The sequence below is a fragment of the Microdochium trichocladiopsis genome, assembly GCF_020744255.1.
Source record: "Microdochium trichocladiopsis strain MPI-CAGE-CH-0230 chromosome Unknown B0I36scaffold_7, whole genome shotgun sequence".
Taxonomy (NCBI): Eukaryota; Fungi; Ascomycota; class Sordariomycetes; order Xylariales; family Microdochiaceae; genus Microdochium; species Microdochium trichocladiopsis.
Window position 1 is genome coordinate 1465192 of NW_025763550.1, and position 22493 is coordinate 1487684.

General features: G+C 55.0%; 6 protein-coding genes across 6 annotated transcripts; 3 read left to right on the plus strand and 3 right to left on the minus strand.

The window, feature by feature from the left end:
* Window positions 1-436: 436 nt before the first annotated feature.
* B0I36DRAFT_385610 (uncharacterized protein) lies at window positions 437-1986 on the minus strand (the record flags this gene model as incomplete). Its single annotated transcript, XM_046161075.1, has 5 exons — window positions 437-465; window positions 590-670; window positions 926-1208; window positions 1276-1467; window positions 1528-1986. 5 exons carry the CDS (start codon window positions 1984-1986, stop codon window positions 437-439), a joined length of 1044 nt encoding a protein of 347 aa, XP_046010432.1.
* An 8233-nt stretch (window positions 1987-10219) lies between these two features.
* On the plus strand, window positions 10220-12045 carry B0I36DRAFT_364813 (Pleckstrin homology domain-containing protein; the record flags this gene model as incomplete). Its single annotated transcript, XM_046159040.1, has 3 exons — window positions 10220-10485; window positions 10555-10753; window positions 10816-12045. 3 exons carry the CDS (start codon window positions 10220-10222, stop codon window positions 12043-12045), a joined length of 1695 nt encoding a protein of 564 aa, XP_046010433.1.
* A 601-nt stretch (window positions 12046-12646) lies between these two features.
* On the plus strand, window positions 12647-13918 carry B0I36DRAFT_327517 (DUF423-domain-containing protein). The gene is made up of 2 exons (XM_046154483.1): window positions 12647-12995; window positions 13341-13918. The coding sequence occupies exons 1-2, from the start codon at window positions 12774-12776 to the stop codon at window positions 13548-13550; spliced, it is 432 nt and encodes a 143-aa protein (XP_046010434.1). The 5' UTR covers window positions 12647-12773; the 3' UTR covers window positions 13551-13918.
* B0I36DRAFT_141175 (armadillo-type protein) lies at window positions 13894-17508 on the minus strand. Its single transcript, XM_046148368.1, has 2 exons — window positions 17068-17508; window positions 13894-17000 (listed from the first exon to the last, which is right to left on the minus strand). The coding sequence occupies exons 1-2, from the start codon at window positions 17230-17232 to the stop codon at window positions 14034-14036; spliced, it is 3132 nt and encodes a 1043-aa protein (XP_046010435.1). The 5' UTR covers window positions 17233-17508; the 3' UTR covers window positions 13894-14033.
* Window positions 17509-17889: 381 nt separating this feature from the next.
* On the minus strand, window positions 17890-20135 carry B0I36DRAFT_141218 (uncharacterized protein). The gene is made up of 3 exons (XM_046148370.1): window positions 19075-20135; window positions 18724-19007; window positions 17890-18664 (listed from the first exon to the last, which is right to left on the minus strand). The coding sequence occupies exons 1-3, from the start codon at window positions 20023-20025 to the stop codon at window positions 18061-18063; spliced, it is 1839 nt and encodes a 612-aa protein (XP_046010436.1). The 5' UTR covers window positions 20026-20135; the 3' UTR covers window positions 17890-18060.
* A 1-nt stretch (window position 20136) lies between these two features.
* Window positions 20137-20765, plus strand: B0I36DRAFT_141211 (uncharacterized protein). The gene has a single exon (XM_046148369.1). It carries the CDS (start codon window positions 20222-20224, stop codon window positions 20534-20536), a length of 315 nt encoding a protein of 104 aa, XP_046010437.1. The 5' UTR covers window positions 20137-20221; the 3' UTR covers window positions 20537-20765.
* The last annotated feature ends 1728 nt before the right edge of the window (window positions 20766-22493 follow it).

Here is a 22493-nt window from a genome sequence, read left to right on the forward strand (position 1 = left end):
AAAAGCTGATGTACGTTCGTGATGTCGCCATCTTTCCACAACTTCCTAGCTGCGTGGGATTTCATGTGCGAGGAATTGTAGTTATGCCCTTGCCCGTTGAGGTATGCCATGAGCTGGCAACCATGGCAAACCCTTGTATCGTCGCCACGATCGATGATATCGGACTTGTACAATAGCGATGGCATGTGGGCTAAGCATTGGCTACACTTTAGCAGCTGGCCATGCTCGAGGTCTCTTGCCGCGAAGATCTTCTCTAGCTCTGCTTCGCTCATCGAAATCCCTTTCATAGCGATGATGATATCTGTCCAGAGAGTTTGCAAAAGGGGGTTCCTTGTCCAAGCTGTGATCCTGGGACACACTCTTCCTGCCATATCGCGAAGTCGCATAATTGTATCCAGAATGTACGGTAACGTTCTGTGGCGAAAAGGCAATTTGTCTAGCCATAGCCGGAAAGCCTTGCCAGGACTAAAAAGGTCAATTCCAGCGTCTCCAGCCAGAGGCACCAACGTGACCAGAACAGCTGTTACCGCCCTGATCGTATCGATATGGCCTTCATCACTCCAAACGACGCCGTAACAGCCTTGGCTACCTTTACGGGGACCCTGGTAGTATCTCGGATAGAAGTCGAACTCCAGATGGTCGACGTTTGAGTCCGTGCGGCGCTTGTTGTCTGTATCAATGATTTGTAGAAGCGATTTCGTCGTCCCAAAATGCAAGAGCTCGCAGTTGTGTATGCACAGCGTCTTCAGTGCAGGGCTTGAGTTCACTACTGCTCGTACGCCATGGCAATCAAGGAACGTGACGCCCTGCAAGACAGCATGGCGAAGTAAGCGTGGCTTCAACTCGATACATTGGACTAGGTAATATTATTAGTGGCCGTATCTCGTGAGCATCATTCTGTCTCTGTCATTTTTCTCTGACTTACGGAATTCAAGGAAGCCTTGCATGGCTTTCTTGGCCCCAGGACCCTTGTACTTGACATGATCTGGGTACTCCCAGACTCCGTTCTCATTAGTGTAGTCGACGCCTGCCTCGGGTTCGTGGCCTTTTCGCCAGCTGTTCCTGACGTTCCCAACCAAGAGGAAAGGGCCAGATCTTAATGTTGATAGCGTCTCCGCATCTACCTTGACGGAATCCAAGGGGCTGAGGCAGCCTGGCGGGTAGAAGCAGAGGCTGCGGTACTCACTTTCCCTTTGGTCGATACGTGCCTATGAGGTAGTGCACGTCAGCGCTAGGTCTCATCTTCATTCTCAATGTGTGCTCCAGGATACTCACGAAGTAGCTGCCAATGATTTGGAAAATCTGCCGACATGTCCGGCTGAGGTTGCTCACGTCTTCCCATGCTCCCACGAGATTTTCCAGGACCATGATAAACAGTTCTGGGGTGGTGAATACCTCTGCTAAGGATGAAGAAAGTGGAACCATCGGCCTTCCTGCCTTCACTTCATTGTTCCAGAGGAACGGCGCCTATTGTTTTATCAGAGTCAACTCCCCCCGTATATGGAGCAGCGGAGATATATGGCGTACCTTTGTCTTCACATCCGGACAATATGGCCACTGAGCGATTCTCAGCATTTCCTTTCCATAATCGTCTAGATCCGCGGCAGTCTTGCCCTGGCCGTAATCCCAATTGTTCTTGTCGCTTTGTACAGGGAATTTTAGGATGTTGAACTTTCTATCCTCATAGCGAGGTCCGTCCTTCCGCCACACATTGTAAGCGGCGTTGCCGCGATCTCGCCGAACAAAGACATTCGTATCTATCTTCTTCTTGCGCGCTGAGATACGTATTGGTGGGAGCTCGTATACCCTTGTACGGGCGCCGAACTCTTCAGCATTGGTTGTTCTTTGGCCTTTCATATACTCTCGGAGCACGCCAGCTCCTCCCTTGACGGTGGGGTTTTTCGGCTCTAGGAACCCTTTGTCCTGCAGCTCCGTCCCGGACTGGCGCTTTAGTCGAGGGATTGGCACTTTCGTATTATAGTCCATTTTCCCCAAAAGAACTCTCAATAGTATAGCGAGTCGTCTTTTTGTCCTCTCGGGAAAATACTGGGCGTGGCAAGCGTCCTCTTGGTTCGGGTAGCAGTGTCGAGCTCGGGGATTCTGGGTCAAGGACTTCAATTATGTTGCATGTGCTGGCCTCCCGGGGATTCCACTTCAGTGCCTGAGCAAGGTCTCAGCCTGTGCACGCGTACTCTTGGTATGAGTCGACTTGAAATGGATGGAGGAAGGAGCGCGCTCACTGTAGTGAGCGCTCAGAATCGCTGAATGGGAGTGCGGATGCGTCTCACGCCTTCTGACTAAGTATGGGAAGTATGTTGATATGATATTATGAATGTGAATCAAATCCAGTAGACCTGGAGTGAATAGATTTGCGTGTATGACACGTCGCGACTGAAACGGTTCTGTAGAGTCGATCACTAGGTATTGCTGAAACTCGCGGAGTGAGGCAATTGCGTATTGTCTTTGATGAAAATGGCAGGAACGGAAAGCAAATGCTTTGTGCTTCCAACTTGACCTGGATGGTGTGAATGATAGAGAGATACGGCGACGACTTTCTCAAGAGGAAGTGTCCTATCAGTAAAAGGAATGGTTGCGGGAAGGCGCCGTAACTGGAGAGGAACGATTTCTTTGAAAGAGGGTGGTGAGTTATGAACTGGTGATGAGATACAAGGACTGGTTTCAAGGAACTATCAGTTGTTGACTCGAAGAAACGGCCAACGCACTAAGAGATCAGAAGGGGGGAGACTACTCCAGATGTGCAGAGCCTCAAGTACAAACGGATGGGAGAAAGCCAGCATGAGCTGACGAGAATGTTGTGGAATATGGAAGCTGGCAAACGACTGCAATCGTTGTTCCCGAAGTAGAACAGAGCACTTTGACCCGGCCTGGAAAACAGGCAATGGATGTGAGTTGGCGCGAGAGGAGAAAGTCTTGTGGAGAGTGCTGTCGTCCTCGGATGAGCGATGGTTGACAATCGAGGCAACTCAGTTATTGGAAGGAGTATGATCTCAACGGGAACCGGGTCGGTCGACGAGAAAAGATCCTGAGGATGAATTGCAGATGACGCTGAGTGCCCTTTAGTTTGCCAGGGTCTGACAGTAGTAGGATATCAAGTTGGTGTTGGGAAGCCGCCCACTTCTTGTCAGTTTTTGACCAGGCCAGACAGAAAGAAAGCCGACTCGACCTGACGGTTACCGAAGCCAGATAGAATCGTTGTGGCTCAAATTGACTTGGCGTGCTCAGGTCTGAGGGAAGGTATGTGGGTGAGGCGGAAATACTGTGCGTGTTGAGTTGATTGGTGGCTGTATAAGTGCCTCGCCCTACGTCGTGCGATCACGTCGAAAAATTCAAGGCGAGGTTCCGGAGGCACGAGATCAGAAAGTGGCAAACGGACGAACGAGGACGAGTCTATTTGAACCTTGGCAAGTACGTTTTCCTGGATGGGTCGAGGAGGCAGACCAGGCTTTCTGATAAAGGGTGACTCACCGTCGCGAAAAAATTCTCGTCGATAGCATAAATGTTCCGTGCTTCTTTGTTCTTCCGAGCGTAGCAAAGGCGGCAAACGAGAAGGCGTGTAGCCACGAAGACTAGAGATCACTTGCTCACAGGGCATATGCAAGAGGTGATGGCTGGGAGCAATAGCAAGAAGGAATGAATGATGCCACTTGGCACAAGCAAGATGTTTCGGGCCACGAGCAGAATTAAAATAAATGCTCACGAAAGACTCATCGCGAACCAATGTTCGTCATGCTTGATAATGGACAAGAAAACTCTCCTGAAGGAATGCACAAGCACCCGCGGACGCGAATAATTATTTGCCATGTCTTGTGCTTGCCTCTTACCACAGATATTTACTGAACGGTCAAGGCAACCGCCAAAGAAGGAGCAGTTCTATCGGGTTCTCAAGTTGCCATCGGCCGATACTCTAGATTGAGTTCGTCCTTTATTTAGTATATATAAGATGCCGAAAATGAAGCCCTCGCGAAACCACGATATTTTCAGTGGTCGATATTGTTGTATTAGCAGGCAACCATGATCTTCATGAAGTTCTGCATACGGCAAGGAAATATCACGCCCATCCTATGTCTCCGTTTCGGCCCAACCTTTCCACTTCCACATCACTTCTGGCATACAATATCCAACGGTCAGGAAAGTGGGTCTCTGGTGCTCCGATGCAATAGCTGTTCTAAGCTTGCAATGCTCATGTAGCATGAGCACGAAAGCATCACAAAAATGATGGGAGGTGGCAACTGGCTAAGACAATAGGCCAATAACCATGAGATGGCACGCCTTACGGTCGGAAATACGTTCTACAAATTCGGGGAAATCCCCAAATCACACCGTCCCTTCTTGATCACCCTGGATCTCATGTCAAGCATGGAAAGGGAACGGACGGTTGACTTTCGCAGGGACTTTGACCCACCGTGATCCAGACGCTGAAACTTCGACTCCCTGCAACTGATCTGCCGAAAGAAAACATTCTCGCAGACAGAAAGACACACTCCGAGTCGAAAACACCGCCCAGGGACAACATGGGCCACTGCCTACCAGACAGATATCTACTGGGAGCTCGAAGTCTCTCCAAATACAAAGAGGGCAAGGTGGCATTGCTTGCTACGCAACAGCGGCTTCCTGCTGCTCATGCACAAAAGTTTCAAACCCTGCCAAGCTGATGGACCAGTACCATGTTGCTGTTGCTGCTCGCAGGCAGGCACTGCCGCGGGCGAGCAAGGGACCGGGAGCCTCTGTCGTCACTAGTGCGAATGGCGCCAAGCAGGTTCATGCAGTCCAGAACCAGGGCGAGCACGCCTGCATTGCAACGCATGCCACGTCCAAAGCAGACAGAGACGGGGTCGATGGCCATCTCCTCGAAAGGTCGCGCTAAGATAACGTCTTGCTAGAAAGAGACCATGCCAGTCGGAGGCATCACAAGGGGCCAAAGCTGCCCGGGCAGAACACCTATCAATAAATGCAACAAAAGAAACCAATAAAAAGTATCAAAAAGTCATGGTCGTTGGATGGAGAGTGGCGGTGGGAGAAAACGACGAGTCAGTCCGTTGACGAGGGCGAGAATACCGGCACTGCAGCAGAGGGGCGACGAAGCTAGAGACGGGGAGGGTAGCTGCTGATACCACGTCGATTGAGCTGGACCAACCAGGCCCTTTGCACAAACTGGAGCGGGATCGGCAGCGATTCTTGCCAGTCACAAGACCAACCCCGCGCAGCGCCACATGCCCCCTTTTCTCCAACATGGCAACACCAAACCGTGTGCTACGACTGCAACCGACATGCATGACTGTGGGACGTGCCAACGGCTCCAGCAGCAGCCCAGCCCGTGCAACGACGACGAGTGTGCGGTGTGGGCTTTGGTGTGTGGACCAGCGACGTCGTGGATGGTGGCGTCCTTGTGTCTGACTTAATATTGTGGAACGGTGCCGCAGATCATCCTCGAGCCCGTCCGTGGAGCTTCTCTTGACTTACACGTGAACCGGCAAGACCTGTTCTGAGTGCCAGCAGACAGAGCTAGAACAACCGAGCGAATCGAGCAGATCGAGGATGAAGGGCACTACAGAGCCGTGACTACCATACAGAGGATACCGTCGTGGTTGGCAGCTCGCTCGCCATGCGCGGCACGAGTCCCGCGACCAACCCTTGTCCGCACGGCGATAATGCCATGGTGCTATAAGCAGCATCGTCAGACCGCCCGACAGTTGGCTCGCGTGGCCGTGAGGTGACTGGATGGCGGTGCTCTCATCAGCCGGTGTTCCTTCCGAGATATCTAGACGACAGGGGTCATGATAGCATGCAAAGTGCATGCAGATGGAGGGGTCGAGTCTGCATGAAGGCGTCCCCCTCGTCACCACAGCCCTGACGTCAGAAGATGCCCTCGTCGCGGAATCCTGCATTGCCTGCGTCTAGGTTTGTCGGATGACGCCTGCCACATGATCAGAACCCCCCTCAGCGATCAAAGCGCAGGCAGGCGGTTGCTGAGTCGTCGGCGCTGGATGCGCCAAGGGCGTCCTCGAGCCTTGGCGGGGGTGGGAACAAGTCGATGCCGCCGGGTGTCCCTAAGATCATGGCCACCATTTCCACCACACCAGTCCGTCAATTGCCTGGCAGAGTCCTAGCGCTAGATAACGTGGTCCTCCTACCAGCCAGCGTATACTCCATTTTCGGACGCAGTACCCTACCTGGGTCCAGAGTCAAGGCATGTTGGCGTCTGAGCCGATGCGAACCTACAACAGCCATCCGACAACATCTGATGGTCCAGCCAATACTCCAGCAGATGGACTGCCTGAAAACCGCAAAGTACCCGGGCCAGGGACCAATCTCAGCGTTCTGGGTCCGCATGACTAACTTCAAGTGCATTCTGGGTTTGTCAAGGAGGGGCACCGCGCAGGGATGCATGCCGTGGTGGCATCGAGAACATGGTAGTTCCATGTTTCGTTGCCTCGCCGCGTTCTTCATGCTCGGGCCAGGCCGTGATGATGATGATGCAATCGCCAGCCGCCGCCGCGTTGTAGTTTGACAGCGATCTCGAGGTGACGTTGGGCCAGGTCTTCGTCAAGTTTGACCCAGGCCAGCAAAGCAACAAAATGATGCGGAATCTGCTTTGACAACATGGATTGCGCGCAACCATGATCCTTGTTCGTTCTGCCTTGTCAGAAGCTCGATCTCTAGAATCGAAACCTCGGGAGGCGTACGCTTGTGGTTATCCATGGATTGTGGAATTGCAAGCGCCTCGAATCGCATTATGGAATTGCAGCCACGCGATATGGCGTGTCGGCCTTATCGAATTGTGCTGAGCAGGCCGAGCTGTTAGTACTGGAGCTCCATGGATATGGGCTGTGGATATTGGCAGACTGTCCCGTTCGCCGCTTTGATGCGGTTTTCACGACATGTCAGCGTACTCGTCATTTCCACCGTCTCCGCCGACCAGTGCTAGCCAGGCTTAGAAAACGTGGAGATGTGCGCAATGACTAGTTCAGGACTTCTGAGAGCGAGGAGCGGAGCAGAAACCAATAGTTGCGATCCTGTCGATCGCCAGGCGTCGCCCTTGTGGCATGCCACAATGCAGATAACGGATGTCACATGCCTGCTGGACAACACACAATAGAGCCTGGAATTCAGCCACATCGAGCCTGACATCGCCACCCTCCTGCTTACTCAAGACACGCAGCCCGGCGTCGCGATGGTGTAAGGCAGCCCCGGGAAGGGAATGAAGATAGCAAGGAATCCCATGGCTTCGGTCGGCCCGGCCACAGACATGAGCACAATGTCGAAGATCACCTAGCCATCATCAAGGAGTTCAATGAACGACACGACAAGTTTGGGCTCAAGATGTGTTTTGCTTAATGCCAGAGTGGGGCACAAAGGACCAAACTGCAAGGAGACTCCTGGTCAGCCAGTCCCAAAACAGAGGTGGCCTTAGGTAATTCCTGCATGGAATGGAGCAAGCCCCACCGACTGCACAATCACGCCTTGAGTGCTCGTAGGACTGCATGCTTGCGCGAGGGTGTGAGTTAGGTCCATGCTCGGATTCCGACGAGCCTTGCGGCGTTGGGACCGCCGTGCCTGGGCACATCAACTACAAACCACCTTGGGGGTGGAGATGTAGTCCAACGAGACGAGTCTGTTTCAACGATATCTCGAAGCCTGGTCGTGGTGCCGGTTGTCAACGGCGGTCAGGGGATCGACAACCAAATGGCCCATGCTGGTGGTGTCAAACCGGCTTACTCCTGGGTGAGCGGCAATCCGGACAAAGGGCCTATGCTGAAAATGGCGTGACCAGGGTTGTCAAGCACTTGTTGTCAAGACGCATCCCGGCGAAAACGGGAAAATTTGAGCTCGTCAAGTAAGATGAAGGTCGCTTGATCGACACGAGAGATTGCCCACACACTGGCCAGACTAGCTTTTGTGGACCACTGAAAAGAGTCACATGGAGTCAGAGATCGGAGCCGCTAAGCACGTTGAAGGGTGGAGCGCAGGCGGGCAGGGTGTCAGCCAATGCCGGCACTCCAAGTGACGGAGACTGAGGTTATGGGACCGCATGAAGCCCACCTTTTGGAGATTTGTCCGGGTCCCTTCGTACCTTGCGCTAGCCACAGCGTCCTTGGCGTCAAAGGCCCACTGTCAGCCGCGACTGTCGAAAACAAGTTCTAATCTTGAAACCATCGATTTCGCTTGGGCTCGAGGTAGACGCCGAGGCGATTGAGATCGAAATTCAGCCAGACCGTGAGCGCTCATATAGACGAGTGACAGTACCTATTCTGCCGAAAAGCCGCGCCTTCGTTTCTTCGTTGACGGACTAAGTGGTTATGTTGACGAGATGAGTTGCCTAAGTCTGCGTTCCTCCGCCGAGACAGCGGAAGATGCCATCTTGAGAAGAATCCGCGTCAGGAACTTTTCATACAGGGAAAAGTCGGCTCTGCTGCAGAGCAAACCGCCCCGTTTGTTCGGCCAGCTTTGATTCCAGCCTTGCCCAAGGGTACCGTGGTCGACGATACGGTTGAATTGGTTCAAATAGCACAAGCGAGCGTGGCATGGCCAGTCGGCAGGTTCTGTACTGTGGGGGGATCGTTTCTCATAATGGTCAACATACGTTCTGGCCAGAGTCGTACGTTGATGAGAACTCCGCTCTGGTTCCCTACGGCGTCGTTCCTAATAAGCTTCTGAGCACGGGCAGATCGCCTGCTCATTCCCGCCATCCTTGAGTCGCATTCAGGGCGTGATGGCTCCCACCACCTCGTCCCGAAGCGGATGCAGTTGACCGGCCAGAGTGGCTCGTGTGGTTGCTCCAGCATCGTGAGCGTAGTGGCGCTGGTGGCCAGAGAGGACAGACTGGGCCATCCACCTGTGAAGGATTGGCAGAGACCCTGGCTGTCGGGCAAGTGTTCCCTGAGCAGGGTGTGGCGCTGGGGACGAAGCAATCTCAAAAATGGGCGGCTCTCATTTCAAAAAGATGAGGCACGGACTCTAGCCGCGCAGCACCCCAGCAACAGGGTCCCCGTTTCAGTCTAAATGGCCGCCCAGGTAATATTGGATCTTCCAGAGGTGGCGGCCCCTAACTAGCAGAGGCTGGCCGAGCAGCGGACCGGCGGTGAGAATATCGGCGTGTCATTGTCAAGCGGCAGAGCGCTGGGGCTCGGTTGCGGTACGACGCAACGGCGAGAAGGGTGAGAAAAAAGGGGAGGAGGACGGTGGCTGAAGTGGAAGTGAAAGTGACGATGCGGGACAGCGGGTACGATATTATGTTTTTTTTTTGGTGACATATTGATGGATGGACTGTCGGCCTCGTACGTTGTGTTGGGTACAAGAGCAGAAACAAGTGGCGAGGACCGCTATGGTGCCCAAGCCAGGCAGCCTGACAGCAGCCCGTCGGGACGCCTCCACGCTGGTGGTGGGATGAAAGTGGTGGTGATGGAGGACTGTGAGCCACAACATCAGGAGTCGCAGGCCAGTTGCAAGATTCAGGGGGGTGGGCCTGTGCAGCACAGTGGGGCGCCTCAGCCCTGGGCGACCACTGCAGGTGCGACTCCCTGTCGCAGCTGCCACTGGAGCATGGGCTCTCGGGACTTGGGGATCCACTCACACCCAAGGGCACGCCCCTGCGACGACACCCCCCACCTGGCCACTTACACGCAAGCCGCCGCTGCGAGATTGGACAGACTCAGCGCCGCCAGACAGTGCAGTTGCTGGTCGCTTGGGAGGCACAGCTCCAGCCGTCGGCCTGCCTGCCTGCCTGCCTGAAAACACTGATGTGCTGATGTGAGGTGGCTGTTGCTGGCAGGCATATGTACTGTGCTGGAGGCCAATAGTCACGGCCTGGCCAGCTTGCGGCGCGCGTGGTTGCCCTGGTGCTGGAAAGCGCCGGGTGGGTGCCGTCCGTTCCTCCCTTTTCTCCCACCCCCCCCTTTGAGCACGCCAGTCACGCACCCGCCTGCGCCTGAGAGTGAGGAGGAACTTGTCCAACCACGGCCCGGATGGCAATAATAAATACGTGCCCGCCGTGCTCCTGACCTGACACGACTCCTCCTCCTCTTCCCTTCGAGATCTCTACTCTGCAACACAACCCGTCGTTTCTCTCTTCGACATCTAATAATACCCACCTCGCAAGAGTGTCGAGTTTTGATACCCCTCCATTGCTTTTCTTGTGATACCCTCGTCCTTTTGATACCCACACCCGCCTTCACCTTTCTTCAACAAACACACCATTACAATGGCCGACGCACAGAAGCCCGTTGAGGTCCCCGAGACCACCCCGGCCGTTACCGAGCCCGTCGCTACCGAGACTGCTGCTCCCGCCGCCACCACCACCGAGACTGAGCCTGTCATCGAGGCCGCCAAGACCGAGGAGGTTGCTGCGCCTGCCACCGAGGAGGCCAAGGCTGAGGAGACTGCGGCTCCTGCTGCCGAGGAGAAGAAGGTTGAGCCTGTCGAGGCTGGCACTCTTGAGCACAAGGGCGCCCCCGCCAGCTTCCCCAAGTATGTTTATTGTTTGATTTGATTTGCAGGGCAATGTTTTCGCGGTTACTAACCACAATCATTCTTCAGGAACATCATCTACTCCAAGAACCACTTCTTCTTCGGCAGCGAGCCCGTCGCTGCCGACAAGCTGTCTGCTTACCAGAAGGGTGAGAAGGTCGCCGAGACTGCCCAGCACGTCATCTCGTGGGCTGCCCACACCGGCAAGGGTCTGCTCTTCATTGCCAAGGAGAACGACAAGTCCACCCCCGTCGGTGCTATCCAGCTGGTAAGATTGGACACTTGTGTTTCCAGCTAATTTCCGAAACGGTTACTGACGTCCCATCACAGTCTGAGGCTACTGAGCCCGCCACCGATGGTGCCAACAAGTTCCACTTCACCTCCAAGGGCCACAAGCACACCTTCAAGGCCTCCTCCGCTGCTGAGCGTGACAACTGGGTTGCCCAGCTGAAGCTCAAGATCGCCGAGGCCAAGGAGCTTGCCACAACTGTCACCGAGTCTGAGACCTACAAGACCACCCTTGAGAGCTTCAAGCCCGCCAAGAAGGAGACCGTTGCTGAGCCCGCCAAGGAGGAGGAGGCCGCGAAGACCGAGGAGACCAAGCCTGAGGAGGCTGCCGCCGTCCCCGTCATTGAGGCCCCTGCCGCTGAGGCTGAGGAGCCCGTCAAGGAGGAGCCCAAGAAGGAGGAGGCCAAGCCCCGCTCTGCTAGCCGCAAGCGCACTTCCATCTTCGGCAGCCTGCTCGGCAAGAAGGAGGAGCCCAAGGAGGAGGTCAAGCCTGAGGCCGCTGCTGCCACCGAGGAGGCCACCCCTGAGGTCGCCGCCGCTGAGCCCGTCGCTGAGGCTCCCGCTGCTGCCACCACCGAGGCTCCTGCTACCGAGACTGCTGCCACCGAGGCTGCCACCACTGAGCCCGCTGCTGAGAAGACCGAGGCTCCCGTCAAGCCTACTCCCACCAAGCGTTCCAGCATCTTCGGCGGCTCTTTCTTCGGCAAGAAGAAGGCTGAGGCTGACTCTACCCCGGCCTCCCCTGCCGCTGAGACCGCCCCTGTCACTGAGGCCGCTCCCGTCGCCGAGACTGCCCCTGTCATCCCTGCTGTCGAGACCTCCGCTCCCCTCTCTGCCGAGGTCAGCTCGCCCGCTACGGTCCCTACTGAGACCACCGAGGTCACCCCCGCCACTGGTGCTACTGAGACTAAGAAGGAGGTCAAGAGCGACAAGCGCAAGTCTTCGCTCCCCTTCCTCGGCAAGAAGGAGAAGGCCGTCAGCTCTGACGAGGAGGGCGAGAAGCCCAAGGGCGGCTACTTCTCCAAGCTCCGCCAGACCGTCAAGGGCAAGAGCAGCAAGCCCGCCGAGAAGGCTGCTGAGAAGCCCGCTGAGGACAAGCCTGCTGAGGAGGCTGCCGCCACCGAGGCCCCCAAGACTGAGGAGCCCGTTGCCGACGCTGCTAAGGTTGAGGAGCCCAAGGTCGAGGAGCCCGTCGTCGCTGCTCCTGCCACCGAGGAGGTCCCCGCCGCCGAGAAGCCGGCCGCTGCCACTCCCGTCACTGCTGCCGCATAAATGCGGTTGCCTGGACACAACCACCCAAACCGGCCGCTGGCCACTTTGGCGTACACGCCTGACTGGATCACGGCATTCATGAAAATCTGGCATGGAAACGGATCTGCATTCAAAGATACCCAACGATACCCCCGACCCCAATGGTCGTGCCTCTCCTTTAGTGCGCGTCGTGCGTGGCGGTCTACATGATTTGAACTTTCCTTTTTTGCATGTCACTTTGACAAGAGGAGCTGCTCAATCCTTTATTTCCTTAAATACTCTACTGATACCCAGTATACCCCAAGAACAGTCGTTTTGTTTAAGGACCTGCGCAGGAAAAAGCTGCATTGAGAAACAGACAAAAAGCACAAAAACAAGGATGGAAGACGCTCGGTACATACGCGGAGCGTGTTGGAGGAGCGGCGTGGATCGCAATTGACCGCCGGATGCTGATTACTGTACCACGTAGGGTGCGGTATGAACGTTGGTAGGATCAATATCTTAATAGCTAATAATGCAAGTTGTTGGGTCATAACAGTTCTCCATGGTCGTCAGTGATTTCTGTGTTTGGTGTTCATCGACCCATCCATTACATAAGCCGGACGGGTGGACCGCGGGCCTCCCCCGACCTGTGACCCACTACAGTTTGCAACGACCACCGTCACTCAAAGAGCGACTACTCTTGACTCTACGATACTCAATGTTGCACTGAATAACTACCGGGCACGATATCCCAACCTCAAGAGATAATGTCAACATCTGCTGACCGCACCCCTCTCCTCTCGCCTGGATCACAGCAGTCCGCCACCAGCCAAGCAATCATCAACAGGAACAGAAAAATGTTCTGGGCCTTGGGCTGCATCTATGGTGCCACAGCCGTCGGCTTTGGGGCCTTCGGGGCTCACGGATTGAAGAAGGTTGTCTCGGACCCCGCCAAGATTGCCAGCTTTGCTACTGCCGCGCACTATCAGGTATGTGTCATTTACTTGCATTGCCTTACATTGCCTTGCTGCTGGCCGCGGCATGAAAGTTTGGCCCTCGGTCACAGCTCAGCAGGCGTGGTCGTGTGTTCCCCGTGTTTCACCCCAAGCGGGGGGACATTTTCTACGGCCCGTCGCTGATATCCTATACATACATCATCATTATCCTCTTCTTCTTGTCCTCCCATAGATAGACCTCAGCTAGCACCGCCCTCTCCCCCCCTCCGCCTCCCAAGAAAAACCAAAGATTTGGAAGAAAACAAGGAGGAGGAAAAAAGAGTTGAAACAAAGAAGAAAAACATGCTCACCCAAAGCCACCACGCAAAACTTTCCCAGCTCGTCCACTCGGTAGCCCTACTCGTCGCCTCGCAGGCCGCCCCGCACAACACGGTCGCGGGCGGGCTCTTCACCGCGGGCATGACCATGTTCAGCGGCAGCATCTACGCGCTGGTCGTCGACCCGGCGCGCTTCCGCTTCCTCGGCCCCGTCACGCCGCTCGGCGGGCTGTGCCTGATCGGCGGGTGGGTTGCCCTGGGCCTGTCTTGAGCGGGTTCCGGGTCGGTTCTTGGTAGCCGTTACCTTGTTGATGGTGGTGATGGGATATATGAGAGAGCGAGAGAGACGGAGAGACGGGCAGACAGAGATAGCAGACTATCAGAGAGTGGTGTGGATTTTGTTTGTAACTCTCGCGCAATGCTTTCTGCCTGCTGTCTTGTGTGGCCAATGCTATACTATAGCACAGGCGATGCACACAGAGGTCTCCATCTGTCTCAGCTAGATGTACGATAATTGTTCTCATCGAGAGCAGGGTATTGCAACAAGGAGCATTTCGTGCGAGATGTCCATAACCTGAGTGCTGGCCATGCTACAGTTGTGCTTCCAACTTCACTCAGAAAAGTGCGGCATCAAATGGCATGCATTGTTTTATTCGTGGCCTCGTGTCATGGAATTAATCTAGTAATGGTGAGATCCCAAAAGCCTGTGGCACAGCTCTCTCTGTGTCTTCTGCTGCCAAAGTCTGCGGATCTTCTAGTTCGCGGAGTTGCGCGGCGCGTCCAGGGCTCGGAATCCAGCCAAGACCTCCTGATCCACGTTGACAGCCCAGTGCTCCTGGAAAGCCTGTTCACCGCCGACTCGTTGCATCAGGCTCTGCAGTCGTTCTCGCACGAACTGCAGAGATTGGACGGTCTTGACCGGGTCAGTCTTCCACAGTGCCCTCTCCCGTACGTCCTTGGCATTGTCCCACTCCGTACCCTCCGGCTCCGAGGTTAGGACAAGAGTGTCTACTCCTGGCTCCTCTTCACTCAAAAGCTGCACCATTACTACAGTCCACATCGAGAAGTAGTCTTGCAAGTTGGCAAGGACAAGCTGCTGTACAGGTGAAGGAAGTTCCAAGAGGCGGGTCAGCGCCAGCATGTTGACCTTCTGGCGGCCAATGTCCGCTATCGTGTCAAAGGAGCCAAACCATTCAGCACTGAGCCACGGCCAGATTTGCTCGATAGAGCCTAGCGAAGCAAGCACCTCCATGAAGACATTGGGATCGATGACGGCAATCTGAGAGAGAACGGTGAAGTAGTCTGTCAGTGTCAGAATGCCAACACGAGGCTGCCGTCGCTTGGGTCCAGACGTCTGATGTGCATCATAGGCATCGTGGATGCTCTCGAAGATCTTGGTCAAGAACCCGGTCTGCATCATGTCCTTCACCACGAGCTGCAGTCCAGAGGCACCTCCAAGTTCGTGAGCGTAGCGTATATAGTATTCCGTGTACTTTGTCGTCAGGCCGACCAATTCGCGGCCCTTGGAGCTGAATGACGCACTCAGCGCATTCAGAACAACAGGTCTGAACCGGTCCTCAAGCATGGTCTCAGGAGCCAGCGAGATGTAGCTGCCGACGATACTCATGTAGGTGAAGGCGTGCTCGTTCTGGTTGGTAAGGCCTACAATGGCGGCCTCAGCAAGGCTGACCAGCTCGAGTGAGAGGGGTGGCGTCGTCTGTAGCAAGACGTTGCTCCACAGATCCAAAGCCTCCTCAATCAGGTATGTATACAGTTCCGTGCCCTCCTGCGATGCTTCAGCAATGAGTGGCAAGATCTTCGGGTGGTATCGCTGAGAGCTGCTCTTCATGGCCATGACCAACGTCTGCAGGATGGCAAGACAAGCTTGCTTCAGCATCAGGCCCAGATCTCCTGCTGAGTCCCATATCCCTGGCAGGGCGGCAAGAACGAGATCTCCAAACTCAGAAACGTGGAATTCCATTCGTTCAATCAAACTTCGTGTTGTTTCCAAGATTGCCAACTTGGTCTCGTCCACTTCTACGTGCTGGAGCAAATTGACGAGCTCCGTAATCACGTCCGAGGCAAAGGGCAAGAACATTTCGCCATCGAAGCCGAACTCGTCTACCACTGCCTTGAGCTGTCTAGCTGCCGTGATGCGTACCACAATATCGTTCTGTGCATCATTGGGGTTGAGAAAGTGTCTGTAGATCCCATAGATTATCGGACGACTCTCTTTGGACGCCTTGATGGGGGTCCACTGGCTAAGCAGGATTCCGATCCGCCGCCGCAGCACTTGACAGTAGGGGACAGTCTGCTGCGCATCCGTGCTGACTGTACTCTTCAAGACTGACTCGAAGTCAAAGTTCTCATAGACTATCGGTGCAGCAAGCCCCATGGCGGTATATACAGCCTCTTTGATTGCGATATCTGCCTGAGGATCCTGGGCAGTCCCAAAGTAAGCAAGAAGTGGTTGCAGGAGGAGCCCCTTGTAGTATGTGAGTAGGTCCAGGAAGAGCTTTTCAGCACATGGGCGGACCTCCCATTCGTAAGCATTACCTTGGCTTTCCTCTTGCTGCTCCCACTCTTGCGGGTCTTCCTCCCACGCCTCCAGGTCGGACTTGCGGAAGATGAATAGGTGAGTGATGATGGTATTCACCATTTGCACTATCAAGTTATCCTGCAGGAGCTCTGCCTTGAGTTGTGAAATGGCCTGCTCTTGTTCTTTCTTGACCTCTGGCGAGCGGTACTTGATGGACTGTGCTGGTTTGTGGACCATCTTGATGCAAGCGCGAATGAGAAGCAGGCCTTTTAGGGCAAGCCGTTCTGACAAGGGTCCTTCCAATTTCGATGCCTTGCCACTGTCAGAGGAAGAGGTCTGCCGTATTCCACCTGACCTGTCGTAGCTTTCTGAGAAGGAGGACACAAGGTTCCAATAGGCGCGGCTGAGCTCGATAGAGTTGGGCAGGGCAGCGAAGCTTGCTGGATGTTGATCTGCCATCTCTAGGTGGAGCTTGGTGAACTGCATTAAATGTTTGCCGATGGTCTGCAGCTGTTCGGAAGGAATTGAGGTCTCCTCATTCATGTAGCCGAGGAATTGTTCAAATTGTGCTTGTGAGAATGTCCAGACTTGTTGCACAGTCTTGTCGTGGTGGGGTTGCTCGTAACCCACAACCAGCAGTCGCCGTAGGATCTTGAATGCTGTAAGACTACAATCCATGGAAACTTGCACTCCAGTCTCCTGACCATGTCCTGAGGATAGCATTTCGGTCCATAGGCGCGACTTGCTGTCATATATGTCTCCGAGGACGTACACCAACTCTGGTGTCACGCTCTGCAACGCAGTCTGCGACTTACGCAATCGTGCCGTGCCAAGCTCTTTGACAATCCGCAGGAGAACGGTGAGGGCGCCCATTAGGTGCAACTGATCGCCGTCTTTGCTTGACCGTAGTATCTCGATGAGGCTGCTCAAGGCGTCCGGCCAGTCTGTCGGAAAGTCTATGCGCACAACCTTGGCGATGACGAGAGCATTGTGTAGAGCCAGTTGCTTGTCAGGCTCGCCGATTGTGCCACTGTAAAGATTGGTCCGAATGGCATGTTTCTCGGCCGGGGGGATGCCATTCTTGGCTGTGTGCTGCCTCCAGTATTTGTCGATGCCATTCTTCAATTGTATTATTGCTAGGAGGCGGACTTCGCGGGGTAGCGTTCTGTCAAGGAAAACAGCCTAGTGCGAGAGGTAAAGTGAGCTGAGTCCCCCCAAGAGCTTCCACCAGCAGAGGAGTAGGTAATACCTGAAGTCCAGGATAGTAGTCCGGGATCGCTTCCCAGGCGGAAAGTTGCTGGCCGGCTGACTGGCGTTGGCTGCTGTCGTACGACGAGGCTGCTTGAAGGACGCGAAAGAGTTCATGCAAGCTTAGAGGCGAGGCCTCGCCAGGAACCTCGATTGAAAAACTCATGACGGCTGTTGTGGTCGTTTTGGGGCTGGCTCGAGCTGTCGGCGATTGGGGGTAAACTGCACCGACAGAATGAAGCTCCAGAAAGCTCCTGCAGCGGTGAGGACACTTCTGCGAGTGTGACGCAAACCAACGCAATCACGACACAGAGGCGGCGGCGGGATGGCCGAGATAGAACTCGTCAAAGAATCCCAGCGCCCCGGGTCAGCAAAGTGCTGCGCCGTGAGAACAGGAACTGCGATGCGATGTCGTTGGCACTTTTCGGTCAAACAAAACTTCCCGCAGGCTGTCTCAGTTGGATTTTGACAAGGATACGCTTAGGGACCTGAAGGTACTAGGCAAGTAGGTGGGGGAGGGGCACTGTCGTCAGAGGCTAATGGCCCGGCGCTGGCTGGTCGCGCTTGCTCGCGTAGCGCTTGTAAGGCGGCCAGGAACCACATGCACCCGAGGCACGGGGTATCCACCCAAAGAGAACTAGAGACTGCTTCATCCTTGCCCGTGACAACGTCAGTTGCTGTCGGCCTGACAATAAACACGTCGCAATGTCGATGCTCACATCGAGGACGGAATCATGTATAGACAGGGACCGTCGGACCCGAGCCGTTTTCGACCATACTCGTTACTATGGCCCTGAGATCTAGAGCTATAACCCTGTACCGTTGGCCACATATCGAACTTGTTCCCTGGCAGTTATGTCTGGTGGACTGGTTATCACGTCGTCTTTCACGTCAGATTGAATCCTCGCACTGCCCTGAGATGATTGGGTGGGCAGGAACCAGCAGGTGAGCTCCCATGTATGCTCTATTTTGAGTCTTTCTTTTGTATTGATTTTCATGCTGATGTTATGCCTAGCCAGCTTGCCCCATGACTAACGTGATCCCAGCCTGGGAAGTCGACTGGCTGCCCTGATGGCATAGACATTAGCGAGTCATGAAGCAGCCCATTTGTCACGTACTCCGTCGTTGACATCGTCAAGCTGGGGTCCCATGGTGCATCATCCATCGACAGGAGCGGCTGTCCGCCCCCCGCCACGGGATCATTGAGGTACTCCTTGATGACGAAACGAATCTCTTCCGCGATCATCTCCGACAGCTTCCAAGTGTCACCATGGCTGCTAAGCACATGTAACAACATGTTGATCTTCTCGCGCATCGCCTCAGAGTCGAGTCCGAGAAAGACGCAGGCATCCATATATGCCAAAGCGACGACCAATAGCCCCGACCCGATCGACGGAGGGAGATTCTTGATGGGTATGTTGTACCGGAGGAATTCGCAGGAACTGTCTGCAGCCTGTATCTCGGTAGGCTGTACTTTCCATCCTGCGTACTTATTCAACTTCACTGATTTGTAGGGGCCGTTCGCCGGACCCAGGTGGAAGTAGTCGCGTACGTTGAGGCCGCTACGGAGACCAGCCTGCCTTAATCGCAATCGATTCCTGAAGCCAGTGTCAGTTGGCGGAATTTGCATTCAATGAGGGCGAGGCCAGGGACTAACACATGAGCCAAGTTCACAGCATGGTGGATCACGAGATCGGATACTCCGTCTTGATCCACCAGGTCGAGTTTCCATCGCGGCACGCGGCGAAGCCAGTCACAAATCCTGGAATCCGCCCGATCGAACCAGGCCTTCTTCTTGTCTTCAGAAGAGCGCAGGTAGGGCAAGACAAGCTCGGTCCGGATTCTGCAGATGTCGACCAGATACGCTAACGAGGAGAATTCGACCCTGCTCAGATTCTTCTTGATCTCGTAATCGGCTGCGGAAATCGGCGTGGGTATGACCTATATGATTTCGTCAGTTGGGAGCGACGTCGACGACGGAAATTGCTCCATGCAGAGAATGACCCACCCCAGAATCATATTCCCATTCCTCGCATGGCAAGTCGACATTGTGCTCAATGTCTGCTGCGTCCACTTTGGATTGGGAGTGTTTCATGAGCCTTTGCGACTGCTGAACGAAGAGTATATACCACGTTCGTCGGAAACTCTCGGCGAGAACGGCGTCAGATGCAGAATCCGCAAAGCTTTTCTGATGCATCCCAATGTCCATAGCGATGGACAAGGCACGATCTAGCCAACCAGCGTGATGCTCAAACAGGGCATCGCCGCACGCGACGATACTGAGAAGGAGGAGTCCTTGGACTGACTGAGGCGTCATCGGGAGGGGCCCACATGCCGCTGTGAAAGCCGACTCTCTGAGCTGCTCTGACGCCGACTCGCCAGCAAATTTGGAGCCGCAGAACTTGATAGCCCCCAGCAAGAACTGGTACGAGTCTGAGTCTGCGTCGAAGAAGATGTTGAAGAATTTCTTGGGAGGCAGGAATGGGTGGCTCGGGTGCAGATATCGGTAGAACAGGTCTATCAGAACGTCGTCGTCTGCGGCTTGCGGCTGTGCAAGCTGTGACCGCACGCCTGTCGCATACCACCCGCTGGAAAGCTGAGAGGGTGAATCACTCCGGTATGTGGCCGGAGGCGAGTGGGACGGTTTTGGATGTGATTGCTGTTCGGAATGCGACCGTGGCGGCCTGTCGGAAATCATGCTACGCTTCTTCGGATCCCGAATGCCTCTTCTCGACTTGGCATAGAAGCAGGGCTTCGCCTCTGCTTGACACCGCAAGCAGGCAGGGAGAGTAGCATCACATTTGACGTGCTTCGACCGGCATTGCACGCATGCCAGAGACACGCGGATGTGAGCTTTGGAACGATTGCTCGGTCTGGAGGCCGCGCCCTGCGGCTGCGCCAACGGACTGGTCGAAGGCGTACGGATTGACGAATGTTCCTCCTCGGTGGTGTCCGACATTGTGGTCGACGGTGCGCATCTACTGAGGGTCAATCTGAGGAGGTAGTCGACTTGAGGCAAGAAAATCGGGCGTCAAAACAAGGACAGCTTGTGCAGATTGGGGGCTGGAAAGCGAGCGCTTGGCTGTACTTATGGCCGGAGTGCTCTATAGGGCTGAGTGCCAGCTCTCTTGGTCATCCTCGTGATAGCGACAGGGATGCCATGCAGACAGAGCCCTCCAGCTTGCCCTCTATTTGCAGGGAGCAGGGTGGGCTCCGCGAACTCCGTTCTCCGCACTTCGTCAGCTCGCAAGAAGTTGCGCTGGAGGAGGGTCCGCACGGCCTGGGCTCGACAGGATGCTGATCTCTGGGCAGCAGCACTGCGGAGCACGACACCTAGCCCCATGAGGGAGTTCCGATCCCTGTCACACCGTTACATGGCACTCCAGTTTGACAATGGACCACTTCCTGGCTGTGCAAAGTCCGAGCAAGCCTACCACATACTGGGCCAGAGGGGGGGCGGTTGCGCTTAAGGAAGGTCTCGAGGCGCAACAATGGAAGCTTCCGTGACCTCCTGCGGCAATTCCGTACCCAGTACAACAGAGACAAGCAAGATTGGCTCGTCAGACCATTCGCTCATAGCCCAGCCAGGAGAATCGACAAATCAAAAATGCTGGTGTACGGCTCCAAGCGGTCCGGTTTTCAAAGCAACGGCCACCTTGCAAGTCATAAGTGATGCTTATCGTTTCAGCTTCACTCACTCGCTCCAGTCTATCCACGCCGCCGTCCAACCCTGATGCTCGCGGTCTCTGATCTATGGTGCTGGAGGTGCCAGGTCTCGATGATGGATGATGATGTGTCGATCCCAGGGCTCAGGGAGGCCTGAACAGCGCATCATCAGGCTGAACGACAGTGACAGTGACAGCACACCGGAAGCGAGGCAACACCAACTGTGCAGTCTGCCTCATTTGCGTCCCAGGAAGTGAGTGAGATGCCAAGTCCCCCATATACTGCAGACTTGGCCGTGAGCAGGGGGATCGACCATTGGGACCCTTGCCACGACCCGCTTTTCCATGACGGCCACGCCGCTTCTTGCAGGGCTCTCAGCCCCCCTTATGGCTCCTCGTGGAGCGTCAACAAGGCCAATCATCGCGGTCTCTGGCCATTGTCGGCTGCGCGTCGGATTGCCGACGGCGGGTGGTCCCTCGCCCAAGGTGCCGACACGAATCTGAAGCAGCTAGAGATCCATGGCGAGCCTGGTCGGGATTGCTCGATACGGACGAAGAAAAGTCTCCGAGATTCGACCCAACTTCGAGGCAAGGTCGGTTCCCCCACACCTGAGGGTGCTGTTTGTTATACGGATCTGACCAGGACCAAGGCCGGGACTAGAATTGTCAGCAAGAAGCTCGCGAGAGCACTGGCGAGATAGATGCTTCGAAAATGCCAAGTATTATTCGGTCCACAGTTTTGTCCGCGGCCGGGCTATGAGAATGCCCGACACCACACCCCCAATACTCCTTACTCATGCTATCAAAAGCAGCATGGTATCCTCAGCCCTATGAAGGGCTGCTTGCATAATGTGGCGGCGGCGGCGGCCAGAGTCTTCGAACGCCTGTGGTGTCCAAACGAACAATCACGGGCATCTCGACAAGGAGGCCAAGAACTCTGCGCATTACATTGCTTGCTCAGATCGCTCGAGCATCGTGGCTCCGGCCACATGTCTGTACGAGGCATGTTGATGCTTGCTCGCAAGACTGAAAGGATCAAATCACTGTATCTCCAGACATACGTACAGCAGAGCCAAGCTGGGTTAGCGTACCGCAGAATATGGGGGCGTGACGAAAGTTGCAACGTGAGGATCCTCGACGCTTGGCAATGCGGCATGCTTCCGTCAGACCGGTCGGGTACTGGCTTCGACGAAGTGGACGGCGAGACGGCTGGGGTCGCCTTTCCGACCTTGAATGCATGACACGCTCTGTGGTGATCTGGTTTGCATATCACCAGCAAGGGCCGTCATGAGTGGCATCATGGACCAGTCCACTCAAATCAAATCAAAGCTGGCCAGCGGAGCTGGCGACCGCGAAAATGCGGCTTGAAACCCCCCCCCCCCCCCCCCCCCCCGCGCCGTTGCATATGGAGTCTGCAGACTGAGCTGTTTTGAAGTTCTTTACGGTCTCCACAACCCTTTTGATCTTGACCCTCTCGAGGCTGTGGTTCGAGTAAGGGTTGCCGTAAAACACAGTTTTTTTCTTGGCCGCAAGCTTCGGCTCTGGATGTTCAACATTGCCACTTGTCACTCAAGAACATGACGGTCGGAGGATGCCGGCCGACCCGCTCAATGCGAACTGCACGATCATCCGTGCATTCCGACACCACATACTTCGGCCCTGAGTTCCTGGTAAAGGTGCCGGTAACACATTATCTCAGCGGGTTCTTGGCACACTCTTGAGCCCGCACGGAAAGAATCTCCACTCGATGCGACGTCCGATA

Coding starts and splice junctions, on each gene's coding strand:
- B0I36DRAFT_141218 (XM_046148370.1), bottom strand. CDS start 20,025: ATGTCGGACACCACCGAGGAGGAACATTCGTCAATCCGTACGCCTTCG. Junction 19,008..19,074: donor AATGGGAATATGATTCTGGG/GTGGGTCATTCT, acceptor GAAATCATATAG/GTCATACCCACGCCGATTTC. Junction 18,665..18,723: donor GCTGTGAACTTGGCTCATGT/GTTAGTCCCTGG, acceptor CACTGGCTTCAG/GAATCGATTGCGATTAAGGC.
- B0I36DRAFT_141211 (XM_046148369.1), top strand. CDS start 20,222: ATGCCATGCAGACAGAGCCCTCCAGCTTGCCCTCTATTTGCAGGGAGC.
- B0I36DRAFT_141175 (XM_046148368.1), bottom strand. CDS start 17,232: ATGAGTTTTTCAATCGAGGTTCCTGGCGAGGCCTCGCCTCTAAGCTTG. Junction 17,001..17,067: donor ACTACTATCCTGGACTTCAG/GTATTACCTACT, acceptor CTCTCGCACTAG/GCTGTTTTCCTTGACAGAAC.
- B0I36DRAFT_327517 (XM_046154483.1), top strand. CDS start 12,774: ATGTCAACATCTGCTGACCGCACCCCTCTCCTCTCGCCTGGATCACAG. Junction 12,996..13,340: donor CTACTGCCGCGCACTATCAG/GTATGTGTCATT, acceptor AAACTTTCCCAG/CTCGTCCACTCGGTAGCCCT.